At 34.5% G+C, this 23,229-nt stretch overlaps 1 protein-coding gene across 11 annotated transcripts in view; it reads left to right on the forward strand.

The window, feature by feature from the left end:
- The window catches only part of PUM2 (pumilio RNA binding family member 2), a 92,110-nt gene that overhangs the window by 19,378 nt on the left and 49,503 nt on the right, over positions 1-23,229 (forward strand). For 7 of the 11 annotated variants that reach the window (XM_049696354.1, XM_049696355.1, XM_049696356.1 and 4 more), the window contains exons 2-7: positions 1,613-1,681; positions 9,588-9,696; positions 12,899-13,086; positions 13,650-13,819; positions 16,716-16,986; positions 17,232-17,325. In XM_049696354.1, coding sequence (XP_049552311.1) covers positions 1,631-1,681; positions 9,588-9,696; positions 12,899-13,086; positions 13,650-13,819; positions 16,716-16,986; positions 17,232-17,325 — 883 coding nt within the window. In that variant the 5' untranslated portion in view covers positions 1,613-1,630. Of the gene's footprint in view, positions 1-1,612; positions 1,682-2,600; positions 2,726-9,086; positions 9,167-9,587; positions 9,697-12,898; positions 13,087-13,649; positions 13,820-15,325; positions 15,428-16,715; positions 16,987-17,231; positions 17,326-23,229 lie in introns of those variants that run through there. The other 4 variants (XM_049696358.1, XM_049696359.1, XM_049696363.1 and 1 more) reach the window with 4 other exon arrangements.

Consider the following 23,229-nt stretch of genomic DNA (forward strand, 5'->3'; position numbering starts at 1 on the left):
GCTTCTCTTGTTGCGGAGCACAGGCTCTAGGCACGCGGGCTTCGGTAGTTATGGCTCGCAGACTCTAGAGCGCAGTCTAAGGAGCTGTGGCTCACGGGCTTAATTGCTCCGCGGCATTTGGGATCTTCCCAGACCAGGGATCGAACCCTTGTCTCCTGCATTGGCAGGCAGATTCCCAACCACTGCACCACCATGGAAGTCCTGTGTTATTTGTAGATTTTTTTGATGACAGCCATTCTGATAGTTGTGAGGTGATATCTCTGTTGTTTTGATTTGCATTTTTCTAATAATTAGTGATGTTGAGCATCTTTTCATGTGCCTGTTAGACATCTGTATTTCTTCTCAGGAAAAATGTCTATTCTGGTCTTCTGCCCATTTTTTGATTGGGGTGTGTGTTTTTTTTGGCTGGGGGTGGGTTTTTTTTTTAATTGAGTTGTATTGGCTGTTTATTTTGGATATTAACCCCTTGTTAGTCATATCATTTGCAATTATTTTCTCCCATTCTGTTGGTTGTCTTTTCAGTTTATTGATGATTTCTTTTGCTATGCAAAAGCTTTTAAGTTTAATTAGGTCCCGTTTGTTTATTTTTGCTTTTACTTTGTCTTAGGAGACAGATCCAAAAACTATTGCTGCGATTTATGTCAGAAGTGTTCTACCTCTGTTCTCTTCCAAGAGTTTTATGATTTCAAGTCTTACATTTAGGTCTTTAATCCATTTTGAGCTTTTTTTTTTAATATGGCATGAGATAATGTTCTAATCTCATTGTTTTATAATACATGTAGCTGTCCAGTTTTCCCAGCACCACTTGCTGAAGAGACTGTCTTCTTTCCATGTATACTCTTGCCTCCTTTGTTATATAGATTAATTGACCGTAAGTGCATGGGTTTATTTATGGGCTCTCTTCTGTTCCATGTATGTGTTTGTGCCATTTCCATGCTGTTTTGATTATTGTAGGGAAAGGAATTATTCTTAAGGAAACCTCTGAATATTATAATTACTCTCACAGCAGATTATATGTTGCTTTGAGGTAGAACTGGATCACCACTTTAAAAAATTTTTTTATCATTGTTATAAGATCCACAAATAATGAAATTCTGAGAAATTTTGAGAAATCTTAAAGAAGTAGTGCAAAGTAATAATTTTGTAATAGGAATTACAACATTTTTTTTAAAAGAAGATAACTGGGGATTTCCCTGGAGGTCCAGTGGTTAAGACTCCACGCTTCCACGGCAGGGAGCAGGTATCCAATCCCTAGTCCGGGAACTAAGATCCCGCGTGCGGCGCAGCATGGCCAAAAAAAAAAAAAAAAAAAAAAGGTAACTATTTTAGTACGTGAGCTCACTTCTTTTCTTTTGCGCAGGAAACTAGTAGGGGTTTCTTTTGGCACACAGAATAATCCAGGAACCGTTGACCCCAGGTTTCCCACAAATTTTAGTGTAGATTACTGTGGTGCTCTATTTAGGAAAACCTGTCTTTATAGAGAAATGGATTCTTGTCCATCTCAGCTCATGCTGTAACATCAGTAATAGCAGCAGTGTAATATAAAAATAGTTGATGCAGTCTGTTGTTCAAATTTTTCTTTCTACTAATGTTTCTTTTTGTTATTTAACAGGTTTGATCTGTGGATGAAATGAATCATGATTTTCAAGCTCTTGCATTAGAATCTCGGGGAATGGGAGAGGTAAATATTTATGAATACTAAGAATGTATACCTCACTTCGATTATTTAAGCCATTGAGACTTGTTTTTTAACCATAAATCTCCTTGAAAATAGTGGTTATATCTTCCAAATGATGTGGGCTTTTAAAATCTGTGGTTGTGGGATTTTTAGCTTTTTTTTTTTTTTAACTTTTAGCGGTAATTTTAGTGAGGTTATTTGTGTCTAGTTGATTTGATTGACCTGATAATGTCTTCTATTTTGGTAATGGACCATAATTACTTTGATCAGAAAAGAGCCTTCCTTGATCTTTGTCCTGCTGTTTTATATATGTATGCTATGTTTGCTTTAGCCACACTTAATTGTTCACTGTTCTTTCTTACAAAAATTTCTCCTTGTTCATTGTTTGCTTAATAAACTTCTAATCCTCTGCAGGACTCTACTGAAAAAGACTCTTTATTGTCCCATTGATATCTGCAGTAAAATTAATTCTTCATCTGACTTCTCATGGATCTTTGTACATACTTTTATTATATTACTGGTTACAGTTTATTTGTTTTATATTAGTCTCCTCTGTAGATTGTTAGCTTTGAATGACTAGGGCACAGTGGGCACTCTAAAATTTTGGCTTTTATCAGTCCTGTTAATCTGTGATTTTCATTGGGGCATCCCATTTAACCTCACCATTACATAATTTAAGACATCAAAACTACTTAGTTTTCCATATACCTAATGAATATTTAGAAAACTTTAATTGATTATGAAAACCTTGCGGTCACATTTTGTTTTGTCATGTTCTGTAGTACTAACATAGTGTGGACTTTGATAATAGAAAATAACCGTGAACAGACCTAAGATGTGTAATTAACCGCTTGCTCCTGGAGATTATTTTACTTTGGTAGACCTTCATGAGACTCACTCCATCCAATGCTGTGCTCTTCAGATGCAGAAAAAGAGTCCAGTCACTCTTCTGGGCCACAAGAGGGCACCCTGCAGCTAGCTAACCCTCCCCTTCTTCAGAACAGCGTTTTCCAAAGAGTTTGTCATTTTCAGAGGACTGATTTAAGGGTGAGTTAAGGTGCTTAAGCATAAGTATTGCCAAAGTAAACTTGTTAGTCCAGCGCTTAAGGTAAAACTCTGGGCCCTAAGAAAATTTGAGAGAGGGAATAATTTTTTAGTTAAAAAAGAACCTTGTAGCTTCACTGCGGTGCAGTGGCGGCTTAGGCATTATTTACACTATGGGTGAATAAAGAGAAGCAGTTGAAAAGGGCTTTTGTTTTTTTTCCCTGTTACTTGTTTTCTTTGGTCTTTAGAAAGCAGAATAACATATCTTAAAAGCAGGTTTGAACAGTGCTTCAGCCTAGTCTGTGACAAACTTGAACTTGATTTTCTTAAAGACCAGATAAAGTCACACCCTTACCTTGATTCTGTTTAGACCCCACGACGCTTTACTTTGCAGATCTACACTGTGTATGTATTTACAAATTGGCTCTTTTTTTCCCCTCCCTTTTTAAGTAGTATTTGATAAACCCAAAGACATGTTGGCAGTTTAAAAAAAAAATGTCGTGATCAGAAACAGTAGTTGAGAGAGTTTAGGTATTTGGGGGGTGGAGGGAGGGGTATTTGAGGTTTTTGGAGAAGAGAGGCTGGTTTTAGTAGCATGTTAAATGATCCAAGCTTAAATCTAGGCTTTTCTTAATGGGAATGTCAGATATGCAGAGTAAAAATGGCTAGGGTTAGGCTGTCTGGTTTTTTGGCAGGTAGCAGCAGGTCAGTGCTTCTGTGACCTTCATCTATTAAAAATGTATTTTTAAATAAGCTGTTACTCACTAATTAAATTTTTTTCTTAACAGTTTACCAACTAATTCTGTTACCTCTAAGAGATAGCTAAGAAACCTGTTGAGGTTTCTGTCTCTGGGTTCTCTCTCCCACAAGCCTTTCTATCTTTCCTCATCTCGCAGGCAGCAGGGAACCTTCTGGGATTTCCTTCTTTGCCTGTCTCTCTCTCACCAGTCTTCTCCTCCTTTCCTGACAGGTGAGGTTTTTTGATTTATCCCAGAATTCATTCATTTTAATAACCTAAAAGCAGCCTTGAGTTTCTGGCTCTTGAGTTTTCTAAAATTGCTTGTTTATTTTTTTTAATGCGACATCCTTTTCTATATATTGCCCTATCTTGACTTTTTCTTTAAAGATAAAGCTTTACTTATTATGTCTTAAGTTGCTGTAAATCTATAATGTACAAAGCACTGCATTACATACAGGGTTATTTTCAAATGTACTGGGTTATGTAGATCATGATAGCTTTTACTGACTCATCATCAGAAGGGCGGTTTCTTCTAGTTGTTCATCCAGAGTAGGAACAGATTTGTATTCATCCATTCATAAACTCATCCTTTCCAATTTTTTCCGTAGCACATTTTTGTCAAAAGGCCTAACAGTTTGTGTTATGTCACATGGCTTAAAAAGAACAAAGCTAACCCATAGGCGGTTGAACTCAGCTTCATTAGTGTGGTGTTTTAAAACTATACTGCAGAGACACATACCTTTATTTTTATATATAAAAATTAAACAGGAACTTTGTGTGTGTGTGTGTGTGTGTGTGTGTGTGTGTGTGTGTGTGTGTGTGTGTGTGTGTGTGTATGTATGGAAAAAGAGGCTCCTGCCTGAAATTCTTTAGGGAACCCAGAATTTAACTTTAAATCACTGAGTTAATGTGTTTTGGGGAGTATTTTCATAGCTTAGTATGATAAAGCTCCCTCCTTTCTTTTCTGACACAGTACTATTTAAAGAAAACATTAGAGAAAATTTATGTACTAAGATCCCAGGTAGTATGGTGAAGTGGAAAATGTACTGGAGAGAAGAGTAAGGAGACTTCTGTTTTCTCTCAGATCTATCATTAGTACTATGTATTTCTCTCAGATCTATCACTAGTGCTATATCACTAGTGACAAAGACTGACTGCTTTGAAGGTAGTAATAAGAATAGCTTTTTGTATGAATCACATATACCTCCCAAATGCTCTAGCTCTGATCTGAGCTGTTAGGGATAACTGGAATGGAAATCAGCTGTTTTAAATAGCTGATTATCGCCAATGTCTATAAATCCCTATATTAGACATTCTATCATAAACTTTATCCACTCTAATGAATTCCCACATTATATAGTCTGAATATCCTGATAACATCTTGAACTGTTTTATTTTTTTCATTATGGCTAGTCGTGGCCTAATAACTGAATATTTTTAGAAATATTGATGAGTTAGACTATGATTGGAAAGAACCATCTTCTGTGGTAGTTAAGTGTAAAGAAAATGGGCTTTAGAATTAAACAGTTATGGTTTCAGCTCCTAATGCTGCCACTTACTAGCTATATATGTAATCTTACATGTAATCTTGGATAGTTTATTTAACTTCTGATTCTGTTTCCTTACGCAAAATGTGACTTTATTAGGCAACTTTTTTTATTGATGTAAGTAGTGTAGTTTCATGATCCCCCAGGATACTCAAATTTAAAAAGAAGGCAAACAGCTATAGACAAGATTTTTGTAATGAATACTCTTATAATCATTTAAAATAATCAGCCAATTAAATGTTGCTGGCCAGCATGTTACTCATGTTTTAGAATCTTAAAGGATTCATACTTTTCGTAGTGAAGATACGTAATATGTATGTTTGCCACGTGCTAGATGCTGTTCTAAGTAGTTTACTTATATTATTTCATTATTGCCTCATAGAAAACTCTATAACAGTAGCTTTATTATTATCCTTACTTTACAGATGAAGAAACTGAGGCTCAGAACAGTTATTTAACTGGCCCAATACCAAGTAACAGTGCTTGAACAGCAGTTTGAACTCTTGAGTGCCTTGACTGTTTACAGTACTGCTTCCCATTGGGAGTGATGACATCTAATAATATTTGCTGCTGATATTAAGGGATATTGGGAATGTAGAAGACTTGGGGAAGTAGTATGATTTGAAAACATTAAGTATTGATATCTTTCATCAACGGAAAAGATTAAAGTCTGGAAAAGCACCATTCTGGAGTTCTCTTGTGGCTGTTGTTCTACACACTTGGTTATTAGCATCTATGCCTGCCTATCTTTTATGAACTTCCATTGTAAATAGAGTCACCTTACATCCTAATTTGCCCAGACTGTCCAGATACGTGTTTTCGTGGCATAATTGTTAATAGCACTCCCTTTCTCAGAAGTGTCCCAGTTTGGATGTTATATGAACACTATAATGTAGACATAGAGCCTTCAAGTTCTTTTAATTCTTAGGATTATATTAATTTGGTTGACTTGGTGATTTTACATAACAATTTTTTTTTTTTTTTTTTTTTTGCGGTACGTGGGCCTCTCACTGCTGTGGCCTCTCCCGTTGCGGAGCACAGGCTCCGGACGCACAGGCCCAGCGGCCACGGCTCACGGGCCTAGCCGCTCCGCGGCACGTGGGATCTTCCCGGACCGGGGCACGAACCCGTGTCCCCTGCATCGGCAGGTGGACTCTCAACCACTGCGCCACCAGGGAAGCCCTTACATAACAATTTGTATTAGAAAAATCTGAAGTGTAAATGCACCTCATAGTATAAATTCTAGCAGGAATTTTAATAATTATTTTGCGGTAGTATACTATCATGTTGACTGATTTCTTTGGAGATGGAAAAGGGCAAGCCATAAGTGCTTCTTGAAGGAAAGAACTAATAAACTGGTGGATAATGGAGGGATGAATTTGTATGTCCACCCAATCATTTCTGAGTTGGAATGATGGAGGAGTAGGTTGATTAGAAATACTGAGTTGCTTGACCTTGGGTTAGAGCTTTTGTGAATTAGGGAACTAATTTGAAACAGTATTGGATAATATGTTTTACAGATCTTCAAGATCTCTTAGCCCTTGTTTTTGTGCTCTCCCATTTCTACTATAGTAAAAGAGTCTCCAGGGGCAAAACACTACTTTTATTGCTATTCCAACCTTTGTACCACTTAATCTTTTCTTTTTTTTTTTTAACTGTTCTATCCTGGATATCCTGAATTGTTGCCTCCCCCTATATTTAGTCCATTTTAACTTAATTCTTGGTCACAAGCCAGTAGTTTCTCTAAAAATATTTGAAATCAGTGTCTATACTGTCACAGCTGTTTCTAGAATGGTGATAAGGGCCTTTGTTAGGAAAAGTGTTAATTTTATTAACTACTAAATTGTTTGCCAGTCCGTGATAACTTATAAATGTTTGCAAAATGAAGAGACATTCATAGCCCAGTGCCTGGCAGAAAGTAAGCACACTGGGTAAGTGCTTGACATAGACTCCCCCCCGCCCCCAGTTTTACAGTTTGGGTGTCAAAGCAGTGATCTATGAACTACTACTGTACTGCATGGAATCTTATCCCAAAAGACTGGAATAGGCCCCTCAAAAAGATTCTATTATTTCTTTTACCTCAGAAGATTAGTTTGTTTCAGCCGCTTCTATGTCTGTAATAAATGCTTCTACTAAGTTGTTATAACTTCATTTCTGATTTCTTATTTGTTATCCTTATTTTGCTATTAAAACATTTTTCTTTATGAAGTGTGGGATAAAAGCATTATTTGCTCAGGAGCCATTTCCTTCTGCCTGAAATGGCTTATTTATACAGTACTTCAAAGGGATTAACTTCGGTTTTACTATGAATAAATGTTCAATTATTTAAATATATCAAGTGCAGTGTTTTAGTACTGTATTATCAGATTTACATTTTGAATATTTTCATGAAACTTTTATAGTGAGATTTTTAAAAATTGCAGCAACAGAGGTTGTATTTTACCGAGATCTTTATTAGAGCAGATTATTGTTTTAAATGTCTGTACTTTAGGGAATTCCCTGATGGTCCAGTGGTTAAGGCTCTGCCCTTCCACTGCAGGGGCACAAGTTAGATCCCTGGTCATGGAACTAGGATCCCTCAAACCATGCAACGTGGCCAAAATAAGTAAATAAAATCTTTGAAAATAATAAAAATAAGTAAAGAAAATGTCTATAATACAAATCATTTGCAGCTCAGGAAGATCCTAACATGCAAAAAGTTTTCTTTCTTAAAATAGCAGTAAAATTAACAGTATTTAGTTTAGCAAAAGATCCTCGGGATATATGCCCAAATTGAATTTTCCCTCCTCCCTCTAAAGCTGCTTATCCTGTTTTTTTTTTTCTGTTTTGGTCAGTAGTATCATTTACCTCATTACCCACATTTTAAACTTTTATTCTTTTTATCAACCTCCCCTTATTTTTAAAAAATATTTATTTATTTGTTTGTTTATTTGGCTGTGTCGGGTCTTAGTTGCAGCATGCAGGATCTTCATTGCCGTGTGCAGGACTTTTTAGTTGCGGCATGCAAACTCTTAGTTGCGGCATGTGGGATCTAGTTCCCTGACCAGGGATCGAACCTAGGCCCCTTGCATTGGGATCTTGGAGCTGTAGCTGCTGGACCACCAGGGGAGTCCCAGACCTCCCCTTATTTTTATTCATATTCTGTTGACTCTCCTGAATGTTTCTGAAACCCATTTTATTTTCTCAGTTCTTTCTGCCAGTTGTTTCAGTTCTTGTCGTCTTGGCTTTGTTGTAATTCTCCTTAACGATTTCTTTGCCTCTAGTCTAGAATATCCATTATTCTTAGAACTTACAACTTGAATTGTTTTCTGAAACACAGTGTCACTCTTCTGCCATCCTCTCTTGAGTCCCTGTTGCTTCAATGTAATATACTATTGATATTTCTTTAGCGTGTCTTTGAGGTTCCTCATAGTCTGTCTAGATAGCTTTAACAACATCAGCTTCCACATCTGTTCCTCCATCTCACACCCTATTCTACAAACTGCATTTTCTCAAGTTGTGCCTCTGTTCATAATTTCTTGTGTCCTCCCCACCTTACATTCACACTTTAAACCCCCAACAGACATACAGTCTTATCTCTCAGACCCAAGTCAGGTTTCACCTAAGTTCATTTTATTATGGTTAGTTTATATTTGTGAGCTCTCTGAAGATAAGGTCACCAGGCCCTTAAGGAGGCAAACACAGGTAATTTAGTGTGATAAGTGTAGTAATAGAAGTATATACAGGTTTGATTATGAGGACCTAATTATGGGCTGAGAGGGATGGGTGTCTTACAAATGCTTATTTAAATGTCAAATGCATGTTTTAGAAACCAGTCTGCTCTTTTCAAACAAACATATCCTCAGTTTGCCTTCTCTGAGTGTCAGGAAAGGTAGAGAGGGGAGACCTGGATGAACGTTAAAGTCTCATTAGGAATTGGCCAAATGTACATTTTGAATTATCATTGAATGCTTATATCAACACAATTTTTATATGCTTGTGTATGTTAACAGTATAGGATAGGGCACAGGGCTTTGACATTGTTACCTCAAAAAGTATTTAAGGGTCTTTTCTATGTGTCTCTTCTGCCATCCCGTAGCTTCCTGATTTGGGATCAATAGATTGTTAGTATTGAGGACCTAGGAAGAATTGTGAAGTTCACCTCCATTGCATTGTGAAGTAAGAATGAAAATTTTCTATCATTGAAGCTGTAGGATAGTAGGTGATCCAAGGGCAATACTTGGAAGTAAAGGAAAAATTTTAATCATTTGTTTAGATATTTTTATTGTATTACTGTATTAAGAAATTTAGTAAGTCTTTTGAAAAAAATTATAAAAAATATCACATGACAGTAAAACGATTTGAAAAATGTAGAAAAGTCTGAAATCGACTTTTCAGGTCTAGAATTATTAGAGCCAGTATCTAAGCACAAGTGGGGAGTGATTGTTAACTGGACAAATTAAGAAATAGGTCATCTGAATTTTCATTAGCATTGAAAACTAACTTGTGCCTATTGGTGGTAAGTTTACTTTCCTCTATGTTTTAGCTCTTTGTAATTAGAATAAAATTTAAATACAATATTTTTTTCCATTCCAAATAGCTTTTGCCTACCAAAAAATTTTGGGAACCTGATGATTCAACAAAAGATGGACAAAAAGGCATATTTCTTGGAGATGATGAATGGAGAGAGACTGCATGGGGAACTTCTCGTAAGTTATTGGTGTATGTGTGAGAGTTCTGAATTTGTTGCATACTTGAATTTTCTTTTAACCCTGCCCCCCCAGACAGTATTTGGAGAAACTTTGCAATATCTGTGAGGATTTCATATATCCTTATAATGCACATTTTCTTATGTAAAGTAATTCATATCTAACAGTCCACTTATTGATTAGGAATGTTTGTCACAATAAGATTTTATTTGAGGTTAAACTGATTATAAAATTCTGAATTTCAGTTAAAATAGAGGACACATTAACCATAGGAATTTTTAAGCTTGAATTGTATTAATGGACAGTGACTGATTTATTTAATTGCAGCTCAGTCAAGCTTTATTAAACATCAGCCACACCCACAAAGGAAGTAAACCCCCTTAGTAAGGTAGAATTCCCAGAAAGGGAGCAGACTTTGAATGTTTTTGATATCCGTAAGTAGTGAAGAGAGACATAGGTCCAAGAAACTCTTAAGGGAAAAGGAACTGGGGTGTAAGGAGTATAACTCACAAGGGGTGACAGTATTTATTGGTAAATTAAAGAGCATAGTTATATTCTTAAAATAGTACTGATTATATTTTTAAATGTTTCTGACTAGTAAAATTTGAGATATACACATGGAACTTTGAACATGTATTTTACAAATAAGTTTTCTCTTTGTAACTAAGTTTAATGCAGCTTACTAAAGCTATAGAAAATGATCAAAGTAGTATAAAAACAAATTTCTGGATGATAATTATCAACTTAACCTTATATTTTGGGTGTAAATTACCAGGTACTTTTTTATTCTCCAAATTATTAAAAAGATTTTTAAGTCCTATATAGTCTTAAATTTTGTTTTTAAGGGTAAAATAATTTTTTTTAAGTTAGGAAAAGCTGGAAAATTTTAGTGATTAATATTGTTTTATAGTCAAAACTGAAAAAGATTGAAAACTTTGCTAACTACTAAATTAGACTAAAATACTGGGAATTTTCTTTGGTTTCAAACAATATGTAATATAATATGCCAGGTTTGGAGAATACAAAGATAAATGAGATGTATGATCCCCATCCTCAAGGAATTTTTTTTTCTGGATTTGTATTAACCTATATAGATTGCACTCATAAGGGCTAGGCTACATTTTCCCACAAAAGGCACTTTCTTTGCTAAAATAATGTGCTTGAAAACTTGGTTGATAGGCGTGTTTGGTTTATTTTGAAAGTTGAATGGTTAATTGCTCTATTTACCAGAACCAAAATTTTTTAAAGCATTCCAAAGCAAAACATCTTGACCACAACATGGTAATGAGAGATATTTTCAAGATGGATGATAGGGAAATATCTTTGGTATGTTATATTTGGAGGAAAACTAGTACCAGCAATAAAACATTTAAGCAACTGTTTATATATTCCTGATGTATCTTTTTAGCATCAAGTTTATAATTTTAGTCAATTCCTTGTACCACTCCCTCTTCCAACTTAACTTTTTTACTTGTACAGATAAAATTTTGAAGATAAGTATTAGTCTTTACCAGGAGAAATGAGAAAAATAGAAATGAATGGATTATTTTGTTTACTGAACACTTATTGAATGCCAAGCATGTACAAATACGAATAACACATTCCTTGTCCTAAAAGAATTTTCATTCTACGATTCTTTCCATGACTACAGGAGATTTTATCATACACATATTTCCTTCTCAGCTGAACTGAGTTACTTGTAATTGTTAATTACGTTGTGTTCTCCTGCACTTTTAGGCCTTAGAGAAACCAGGATGTCCAAACCGAGATGCTCTTTCCACCCCCCATTTTCACCTGTTTTTTGTTCTCTACTCTTCATATCACTTCCTTTGGGATTCACTCTAAGACTGGGAAGAATTGATAGATGCCCTTTCTTTCTGTTCCCTGGATTATTTTTATTGAAGTGCTTTTACTCTCTTAATGATTGCCTCTTGTTACACCTATAATCTCTTTTGAAGTCAGGGACTGTTTGTTCTTGGATTCCCCATACATAGCACAGTGCCCAGCATAGGAGAGACAGTAAATCAACATTTAAACTGTGCATGACTGAATGAAAAATATAATGACTAATCGCTCATGGATAAAGGTACTGACATGGAAGTGTTTTAATATGGTTTAACAAAAGTACCAGTCATTTTAAAATTACTGCAGTTAATAAAATGATGAGTGAGTATACCTCTATGATAGTTCAGCCCTTTAAGGATAAGGATGATGCCTAATATTTAGTATGGTACGTGTTCACATATGAGCCAGATATAAATAGTGGCTTATTGGTTCCTTTTTAAAAATTTTTTCTGCAAATCTATGTGACCCTTCCTCAAATGTTTTATTATGTTTGTATCTTCTTTGCTTTCAGATCTTAAGTATTGCTTTTTCTTTTTGTCACAAAAATATGTAGAAAATGTATTCATACCATATGGATGAATTTTTTTTAAAAAATAAATGGAAAACTTTTAGACTAGAAGGTGTTTTTTAAAAAATCTTAAGTGATACACCAAGAATAGAAAATTCTGGGCTTCCCTGGTGGCGCAGTGCTTGGGAGTCCGCCTGCCAATGCAGGAGACATGGGTTCGTGCCCCGGTCCGGGAGGATCCTCTGCGGCTGGGCCCGGGAGCCATGGCCATTGGGCCTGCGCGTCTGGAGCCTGTGCTCCGCAACGGGAGAGGCCACAGCAGTGAGAAGCCCGCGTACCGAAAAAAAAAAAAAAGAATAGAAAATTTTGTGATATTACTGGTTTTTCTAAACTTAGTCATTTGTGCTTATAGCAGTACAGCCGTGTGTTCTGAATCTGTCCAGTACGTAACTGAACTTGAGGAGGGCCTCTGCCAGTTTAGAAGTTACTTTTATTTCAGGTTTTATCTCTAAAGTTTTTTGTTTTGAATTGTTTAGAACTTTTTAATAAGATGCTTACAGGCAGTGGAGATGTCAAATTAGTTTCTGTCTCCATTGACCTTTGGGTTTGACTGTTCTTCACATAGGCTTTTACCTGCTTTTTAGCAAATAGCTTTCTTAATCTGTATTCTCAAGAAATGTGCCCAGGCCAGTGAGTCTCAACAGACTGAAGATCTTTTTATAAAGATTACAGTAATATTCAAAATAAAACAATATGCTGATTTTTCTTACTTTAGTATATAAATTCATGTAAATACATTTTGTTAGCTTAAAAGTACAAATTTGTAATTGTGTTCTTTCTTCCAAACAGACCATTCAATGTCCCAGCCTATTATGGTACAGAGAAGATCTGGACAGGGTTTTCATGGAAACAGTGAAGTAAATGCAATATTGTCTCCGCGATCAGAAAGTGGAGGCCTTGGTGTGAGCATGGTAGAATATGTATTAAGTTCTTCTCCTGCTGATAAATTGGATTCTCGATTTAGGAAGGGAACTTTTGTAAGTATTTTGAGTAAAGAAAGGTTTTTAAATTGCTTGATGGTTATTTGGTTGTCTTTAAGCCAGTTTCTTTTTCTGGCCCTTCCTAGAACTAAAGGAAACTTCATAGCTATTGGTGCTCTTGTTTTCTTGTCTTGGCCACTTGAAATACATGAAGTGGTAGAACCACTGGGAATATTTCTAATCTTAACCATGTTACCAAAAAAACCCATATTAATTAAAAAACAAAATTTATAAGATTAAAATTGCATATTCATGGTAGTACTTGATATGAAAATTAAAAAACAAAATCATCTATGCATTAAGTAGAATTTTTATCTCATTTGTGGTGTTACTGCTTTTCCAGCACCGCTATAGTTAAGGTTGCCTTAGCCCTTCTGTTATAAATCACTGGTTTGTACTCAATTTTTTTGGCCTTTTGTAAATTAGTTGACTATGAAATTAAAATAAGATTCAATGTTTTTATTGTTTACATGCACTATAGTATAGTTTTAGGTCACCTCATGGTGCCTTTTTCTGTGTTCTATTAAATATTCAGAATCAAACAGATTCTTTTTCCTCAGGGCACTAGAGATGCTGAAACAGATGGACCTGAGAAAGGAGATCAAAAAGGCAAGGCTTCTCCATTTGAGGAGGACCAAAACAGAGATCTTAAACAAGGAGATGATGATGATTCTAAAATAAATGGCAGAGGTTTGCCAAATGGAATGGATGCCGATTGCAAAGATTTTAAGTAAGATTTTAACTTTCTCGAGAAGAAAAGCATATCTCTTTAGGGATTATTGCTACTAGGTGATGTGACTGATGTAGACATTTTTCCAATTTTGGTTTTTTTTATTTCCCTTTGTACCTTGTATTAATCTGGAGGAAGATTTAAAATTTTTTGTAAGGAATATTAGTTAATGATTATGTGCCATTTTTTAAGAAAACAATTCTTTAAAAGTCTCTAAAACAGATGCATTCCATTGAAGGAATAATGTTAGAAGCTGCCATTACCTTTCTGCTAATATGGTAGTCTAAATTTTAACTGTTTTCTCCCTGCTAAAATTTAGTGAATTTTAGGTTTAATCTGTGATTTTTCTTGGCAAACTCTTCTTGGGTTTGCTCTTGAGCACCTTTCTGTAGAGTTTCCTCTTCCTTCTATCCCTGTGTTGTATCTCCTATCCCCCCTTTTACTCTGAGTTTGTGCTAATACTTAATCTTGCTGAAATTAGGAAGGGGGGGAACATATTAGAGACTTCCAAAATTAGTTTTAAGTTCAGAATTTAAGTTCAGTTCCAGATTTTTTATTGTCTCTTTATGACAAATAATTGTTTCTTTTCTTCTAAGCTTTGGACTTGGATTAGACAGTGCACATTTATCTAAATATTAGGGTGTTGTTTCTTCATACAGGGAGTTGTTTCTTCATACTGATTTCCTATACTTTATACTTCAGTAGTCAGATGCTTTGGGGCCTATACCTGAAAATAAGCTGTTTCTTTGCGATCTTGTGAACCATGGAATATCAGTTAGTTGTAGGTACATGTTTACATTTATTGCCTTTAATTATCAAAAGCAGACTAACAATGCTTCTTAAAAACAGTGCCGTTTCTATCTGTTCTAAATGCAAAAAAGCATCCAAAACCAGTAAACCTCTTTTGACAAGAAATTAATGCTATTCAGTTTGTTTTAGGACCTAATTCTGATTTTGCGCTTCTGCTATTACTTAATCTATGTTTTAGTCAAGGATACGCATTTGAAACTGAGTTGACTATAAACCTGCAGAGTATACATTTATAATTGAAGTGTTAATACACCATTAACTATAGCAAGAAAATAGCACCACTCATAGCATAATGACTTTTTTCTATTGTATCCTCTACTTTTTGCTGTTAGAGTTGTTTTGTATGAGAGGCTATACTTCTTCATATTAATATGAACTTTACATTCAATAGCATTCTAATTTTATTCTGTTTAAGTTTGGGGTATGTGTTTAAAATTGCTTATAAAATGTTTCAGATACAATATTGTCTTCAACAATATAAAACCATTTCAAACTAATAGCTGTGGTCATATGGTCATTATGGCAACACATTATTATGTACATTAACTGATACATCATCAACATATATATTATTGGAGCAGAACTGAAAGGAATGAACTATAGCAGGCTTTCTTTCTTTTTTTTAATTGGCTGATTTTAAAGAGGACCCTTTCAGTTTTATTTTTTTCTTCCCCTATATTCTGAATGAAAAACAAGCCTTGGGATTATTCATATGAAAAATTAGGTGCGGATAAAGGGGAAAGGAGTTTGAAATTTCTTCTGATGTTGCAAGGACAATGGTTAATTTTGAAATAAAATGTAAGTCTGCCTAAATATCCGGAAAACAATTCTTGTAATTAAGCAATTGCTTTGTGAAACGTTCTGTACAAGTTAGCAAATTTATCCCAGTGTGAAGCACCTGAAGGTTGGGGTCAGTTACACAGGTGTAACAACTGACGTTGAAAGCCAGGTAAAATAGTTATTGCCATTTATTTAATGTACGTATATTTGAATATACTATGAACTGATGGTTCCAGAACAGACTTGTTTCTTGTGAGGGAAAGGATCTTATATAAAATATTTCTGTAGAAGGAAAGAGACTGTAAATGAGAATTATGTCAAGAAATAAAGTGAAAATAAAGTTTAGACTGTGAAGGATGTTGATAAAAAGAGAAGAATCAGTGCTTAAAATTTAGTCCAATGTTAATAAATTTCTTCAGAAAATTAAGGCTAGTCAGTGGGGAAAGTTGCTTTTTGTGTGTGTAGGATTATATTTTTCATTGATGTGCATACTTAATTTTTGATTAATATGTTATACATTTCTATTCTCATGATTTAAGCTGAAACAATTTGGTATGATAAAGATGGTTTTTGCAGCGCTCATAGAAGGTTTTCACAAATAGTCTTTTTGTTCTTGTTATTTGGAACCACAAGGTCACCTCTTCAGTCTCAGCAAGGAAACTGAGGCCTGGAAGATGAAATGATTTGCTCAAAATAATACTTAAAGATAGAATCAGGAGTCAGCTTTCTGTCTTGGTTCACTGCCCTTTTCTGTCGTATTGTATATTTTACACCCTTAAGTCATGGAGGCCATATGATTCTTTATGGCCAGTTTTTTTTTCTGAAATATTAAGCAAGATGTTAGAGAAATTATGTGCTGGTGGACAGGATGGGAGTATGGTAGGTGGGTTTTGGTTTTGAGCCTTCCCATATTTGTCACTTGATAGTCTGCTGTTCATACCTACGATTCACTTTGTCTGATTTGAGACAAAAGTTTTGGGTAGTCTAAGCTTAAATTTTGGTATTAGCAAATTTCCTTATCTGTAAAATTGAGTTATATCTTTATGCTATTCAAATCGGGGACAATGGTCACTAATGATATTTAAATAATGAAACCATGTCAGCTCTTAAGAGGAAGCTAGATTAATTGATAAGCTAGAAGCTAGAAGCTAGAAAAAAATTGATAAAGTGGAATGGTTAGTGACCTAGGGTGCCTAATTTGCCCTCTGTGTTTTACAACCATTTGTTTTTTCATGATTTTCCTACTTTCCCATTTCACCTTTTGACATACTTGTTACTTTTACTCATTTCTGTTTTGTTTACATAGTCGTACTCCTGGAAGTCGTCAAGCCTCTCCAACTGAAGTAGTTGAGCGCCTGGGCCCCAATACTAATCCCCCAGAAGGATTGGGGCCTCTTCCTAATCCTACAGCTAATAAACCACTTGTTGAAGAATTTTCAAATCCTGAAACTCAGAATCTAGATGCCATGGAACAAGTTGGTCTGGATTCCTTACAGTTTGACTATCCTGGTAATCAGGTACCAATGGACTCTTCAGGAGCTACCGTAGGCCTTTTCGACTACAACTCCCAGCAGCAGGTAAAGCATGCCACTCCTTTAAAGAAGTTCCTCTTGACTATGTACTAGTATAGCCTGAAGTGCTATGAGACATTGACATAAATAATAGGGGTATTCTTGAACGTTTAGTGTTTTATTGAATAAAATGTCCTTGTAGTTGAAAAAGTGATTCAAATATGTTTTTATAATATTCTATTCTTAGCTTTCTAAACAAAAATGAAATGCTCTGAGACTAAACTTTGTATTAAATATTTTTTTCTTAATAGCTCTTTCAGAGGACTAATGCACTGACAGTTCAGCAGTTAACTGCAGCTCAACAGCAGCAATATGCATTAGCCACAGCTCAGCAGCCACATATAGGTGAGTCTTTATAAGTTACCATTTTGATTACACTGTTAGAAAATCTTGTGTTAAAGTGTTTAGAATGTTCCTTTCGTATTTATTGAATGGTGTTATTTCATTACTTTTGAAACATCTCATTGAGATAAAACAGTAGTAGATTACATGGCAAGAGTAAAGATTAGGGAAGAACAGTTTGGCTTTTATTTGTGTCCTTGGTGAAATAAAAATCTATAACTTGATAAAAACTGTCAGCACATAAGTTTGTTTTTAAAGATTTTTTTTTATGTGGACCATTTTTAAAGTATTTCTTGAATTAGTTACAATATTGCTTCTGTTTTATGTTTTGGGGGTTTTTTTGGCCATGAAGCATGTGGGATCTTAGCTCCCCAACCAGGGATTGAACCCACACCCCCAGCACTGGAAGGCAGAGTCCTAACCACTGGACCGCCTGGGAAGTCGGAGCACATAAGTTTTTTTCTCAGTGTGAAGTCGAGAGCATCAAACACTTGGAAATTCAAGTGTAGTTATGGGTGTTCATATCAAGTCAGAATGTTTATTTTTAAAATGGGTTGGAAATAGGAATCCCAAGAAAATTTCTTTGAATATTTTCTTCCTTAATTCATTAAGCTATTTAGTCTTTGACCTTTATAGTCTTTACTATGATGTGAATTATTACAATTACATATGTGTTACTGGTAGAGTTCAGGCATTAGTATGTGTTTTTGTGTCTTGGGGTTTTTTTTGTTGTTGTTATTTTAAAATAATTACTGATTCACATGAGGTTGCAAGGAGAGTACAGAGAGGTTCCCCACCCAGTTTTCCCTAAATGACTACATCTTAACATAATTATAGTACAATACCAAAACCAGGTATATGACATTGGTAAGTGTGTGTGTATAGATTTACGTTATTTTATCATGTTCGTGGAACCGTTTTTACACCTGATTTTGGCTGACCTTGATTTATTTCCTGGTTGGAAAAGTTGTGAACACTCTCAACATCAGTATGTTTGGGGGCAGTGGGTGGGATATACTAAGTTGGTTCTGTTCCCTTAATTGTGTATTGTTCTACGTCAATCCAAGAAGTCTTTCCAGGTCCAAAATTTTATTTTTGGTTTTAATCAAAGATGACCACACATTTCTAGATGACTTCTAATAGCAGCATGCACTCTGGACCTGTTTTTTCCAGTTTTCTTCAGCCTTCTGTATCCCTGTCCTTCAGTACTTCTTACTCATTGTTAGAAACGTACTGACTCCTGTCTACTCGTGGGCCAGTACAACACTTTTTATTTCTTGACGCTTTGTGGTATGATTTATATGTGGCAGGCTAAGATACCCATTATTGCTCTTCCTTTTGGGAGTTTTAAATTTTTGGTTCTTATTTGCTTTTTCATATGAACTTTAGAATCCTTTTATTTACTTCCAGATCAGGTTAAAATCTTAAACTTAGGAAGATCAACATCTTTATGACATTAAGTATTCTTATCCAGGACATAGTGTATCTTTAATTTTGTTCAAGTCTGCTTCTGTGTTGTTTATGTTGCTTTAAAGTTTTTCTCATGTAAGTTTGCATATTTCTCAATAAGTTTGTTCTTTGGTATTTTATCTTTTGCTATCATTGTAAATGCCTTCCTGTCTTTCATTATATCTTTAAATTGGTATCTATGAAAGCTCTTAATTAGTATTAATTAATTTTATGAATGATATTTTCTAATAATTGAAGCATTCCTGTGTTCTTAGGATTTGGAAGAATTGTATATAATTATTTTAATGAGCTCTTTTAATTTGCTGATGTTTTATTTAGGATTTTTTTTTAACTCAACATATAATGAAGTTAGTCTTTAAGTTTGTATGTGTGCATTTTTGCATTTTTTGTTAGGTTTTGATATCAATATACTTCATAAAAATAATTTAGAAATGTTCCTTTTTTTAATGCCTTGGAGTATTTACATTCTTTCTTACGTGATCTTTAAAGATTTGGCACAACTTAGAACAACTTTGTGAAGCCATCTGGGAAACTATGCAAATAAATTTGAAAACGTGAATAAAATGGAAATTTCTAAGAAAGCATAACTTAGCAAAATTGATCCCATCTTTTCATCTTTGTTCCATAGTTAAATAGAGAGATAGAGAGAGAGAGTTGATCATAGTCCTTTTATCCAGGTTTGCTCAGTCATCTCTTAGATGGCTGATAGTTCATTTAGAACAGCACTGTCCCAAGAGAAATATAATATGTGCCACACAGAATTTAAAATTATTTAGTAGCTATATTTTAAAAAGTAAAAAGAAGTAAGTGAAATTAGTTTGAATAATATTTTATTTAATCCATTATATCCAAAATATTTCAAGTATAATCAATATATACTAATAAGAAATGTTAAATTCTCTTCTTCATATAAAGTCTTTGAAATCAGGTATGCATTTTCCCACTTTGAGCAGATCTCAGTTTAGACTAGTCACATTTTAAATGCTCAGTAGCTATATATGGTAATAACTACCATAACAGACAGTGCATATTCTAGAATGGGGTTGACAAACTTTTTCTATAAAGTCCCAGATAGTAAATATTTAAATTTTGCAAGCCATATGGTTTCAGTCACAGCTACTCAACCCTGCTGTTATAGCACAAAGCAGTCGTAGACAATACATAAATGAGTACAACTGTGTTCTATAAAACTTTACTATGGGCACTGTTATATGAATTTTGTATAATTTTCATTTGTTACAAATTATTATTTTCAACCATTTTAGAATGTTTATTCTTAGCTAATTCATACAAAAATAGGTAGCAGGCTAGAACTTGGCCCATGGACTGGGCCAGAAAGAGGTATAGATACAATACATTTTATGTTTTAAAATATAGAGCCACACTCAAAAGGGGGAGAGAGAGACAGAGAGAGAAAAGAAAACGTGGGGTTGTTTTGATGGCTGGGGAATTTCTGTAGGATAGGAAATGGAGAGGTGATCCATAGGAGTAAACTGGAAATAAATCTGTGAGGCCTGTAGCGGGCTGCAAGAGGGATAAATAAGCAGAAGGCCTGCACAGTGCCAGGATTGGGGTTGGAGGGTTAGACCCCCAAGTCACTAATAAAGACTTGGTTTGGAGACTTCACCTTATGGTGTGTAGTTAGCAATTGGGATGAGTAAGTGTAAGAGAATCTCATATAAGATAGTATCTAAAACAGAAATTACAGTGCAAACAAGAAAGAGCAGTCAGAAGGCAGTCATATAACATACAGTAGAATTTACACCCAAGATGTAGAAATAAGAGAACTTTAAAGTTCTGAAAAGAACTTTAAAATGTTTATTTAGAATATTAAGAGATCAAGGACTTAAGTCATCAAAGATCGGAGGTCTTGAAACAACAAAATGATGTGAAAACAGACCATTTCAGAACCTTGTAAAAAAAAAAAAAAAAAGACATAGGTGGGTTTCATAATTAACTAGCTATCACCTAGGAGGAAATGAACCAGAAGATAAAACTTATGAACACTGAAATATAGCACGTAGTAATCAGGATGTGGGGTGGAGTAGGGAGTAACTAAATCAGTTCAAGGTGTATGTAAAGAAAACTGTAAACTTTTTCTGAAGGCTTAAATAAATGGGGACACATGCCCTTTGGGGGAAACTCATTACTGTAAAGAGGTCAATTCTCCTTAAATTAAGTTGTGAATTTAATATATTGATTGGAATCCCAACAGGATTTTTTTTTTGTTTTGAACTTGAAAGTTTGCTTTTGATGTTTATCTCAGAAAAGTGAAACCGGAAAATTAATAGAACACTAAAATGAGAGGTGGACGTACTCAACCATATTTCAAAACAATTATTATCCACAGTGATTAAAACGGTGTGGCACTGGCCTAGAAATATAAAGTCGATCAGTAAACAAGAACACTCTGAAATGGGTGTGTGTATGTTTGGGGTGCAGTGGTGGGGTAATTTTAACCTTGACATTGCAAACTAATTATAAAAGAATATCTTTGGAGAATAAGTTGGAGATAATCGGGTCATATTCCTGATGAATTAAAAATTTTAATGAGAAAAAATAAAGGTATAAAAGATTTGATATGTTTTTTCTCTTTGATAGCCGAAGAACTATAGATTAAAACCAAAAAATTTGAATGCTTTATTTTACTTCTGATGTTGACAACTTTTAAAAAGTTTGATAATATCCTATTTCAGCGGGAGTGTAAGTGGTATTCTCATATACTTATGGTAGTAATGTAAATTGGTACCACTTTCCTGGAGGGTAATCTGGAAATGTGGATCAAGAAATTATATATATTTGTCCATTTACGTGCATTTTCATGAGGATATGATGATGCTGTATTATACTTAAAGAATAATAGCACTATTTATAGCAAAAATTGTGACTCATCTAAATATATATCTGTAGTAGACTGGTTAAATCATGTTTCTTCTATGTAGTGGGATACAAAACTATGAAGCTATTAAAAAAAATGAACTAGGGCATTCCCTGGCGGTCTAGTGGTTAGGACTCGTGCTTTCACTGCCAAGGGCTAGGGTTCCATCCCTGGTTGGGGAACTAAGATCGACAAGCCACGCAGCACCCCCGCCTCACCCCCACCCCCCACCCCCCCAAAATGAATTAGATAGGTATCTGTTGACATAGAAAGGGATCTGTGGTTAATTGGCAAGTGAAAAAAGCATATTAAAGTACCGTTATACCGTGTAATATAAAATGTATGAGTGTGTGTTTATAAATATAAAAATTTAGAAGGGTATACATTTATACATATGTGCATATGTAAACACAGATTCAAAAACATGTATATATACATGCAAACATATACATATTTATATGTACACAAACAAGCATACGGTTTGATGTCTAATCTGTTGCAAATATTTCTAAGTGAATCATGTGAGCTTAAACTAAGTTTTCTTCATTTTTTTTGGCAGAAGGTTCAATATATATCCGTTAGGTCACACTAATTCCTTGTTTTTCAAATATTTGAAACCTTCCTGCTTTTTATCTGCTTTGTAATATAAATATGGAGAGAGCTATGTTAAAATCATGTCTAAAATTGAAAAAAAAAGTTTTAGAAGGCTATAAACCACCTGCCAGTAAAGGTTACATGAGGACTTTGGCTTTCCACGTTATATACTTAAATAGTATCTCATTTTTTAAAAGCAATCTTTTTTAATCATAAAAATATAGAATATAAAATTAGGCCCTGACTTTTCAATTTGTAGTTATAGGAGTAGAACATGGATATCAATACATCTTTATTCTTGTCATAAAGATAATCACAGTAGAGGAACCAGAAGTAAATCTTGAAACCTTCGACCTAGGACATAGCTAAGAATGCAACTTGGAGCAAATGATTTTTTAAATAGTGCAAGGATTTTGTTGAACCCTCTGTTTAATTCTTATTTTTTTTTTTACTAAAAGCAGATTTTTCAAATGGCCATGCTATGCCTGGGCTTGAAATCAGTATTGTAGCTTGTGGCCAATATTTCTTAAAATTAAGTAATTTAGAAATCAATGAAGAGAAAAATTAAATAGAGTGCATTGGAACCTCATAAGGATAAATATCTTTTTGAGATTTTTGTTTGTGGCATGTGTGTGTATATGGACACTAGGGAAATGTATTTTACATTGTGGGTTACAGTCACAAAATGTGAAAGCCACTATAATATAGTTAAAATTAGGTTTCTGAATCTTGATTTTAAGACCTAGATTTTAAGATAAATGTACCTTTTGAATACTTTTTAAAAAATTGTTTTATGTCCACCTGCTTTATGCCCATATCTCCCCACCATCATCTTTTAACTTGAACCTTTTTGAGCTTCTTTAACTTTAAACACATTCTCTTTAATTATTTCCCTACCTTGTACTTGTCACAGTTAGTTTCCAGAAGAGGAAACTCTCGCAGTACATTTTCAAAGTAATTTTTTA

The sequence above is a fragment of the Orcinus orca genome, chromosome 13, assembly GCF_937001465.1.
Source record: "Orcinus orca chromosome 13, mOrcOrc1.1, whole genome shotgun sequence".
Classification (NCBI taxonomy): domain Eukaryota; kingdom Metazoa; phylum Chordata; class Mammalia; order Artiodactyla; family Delphinidae; genus Orcinus; species Orcinus orca.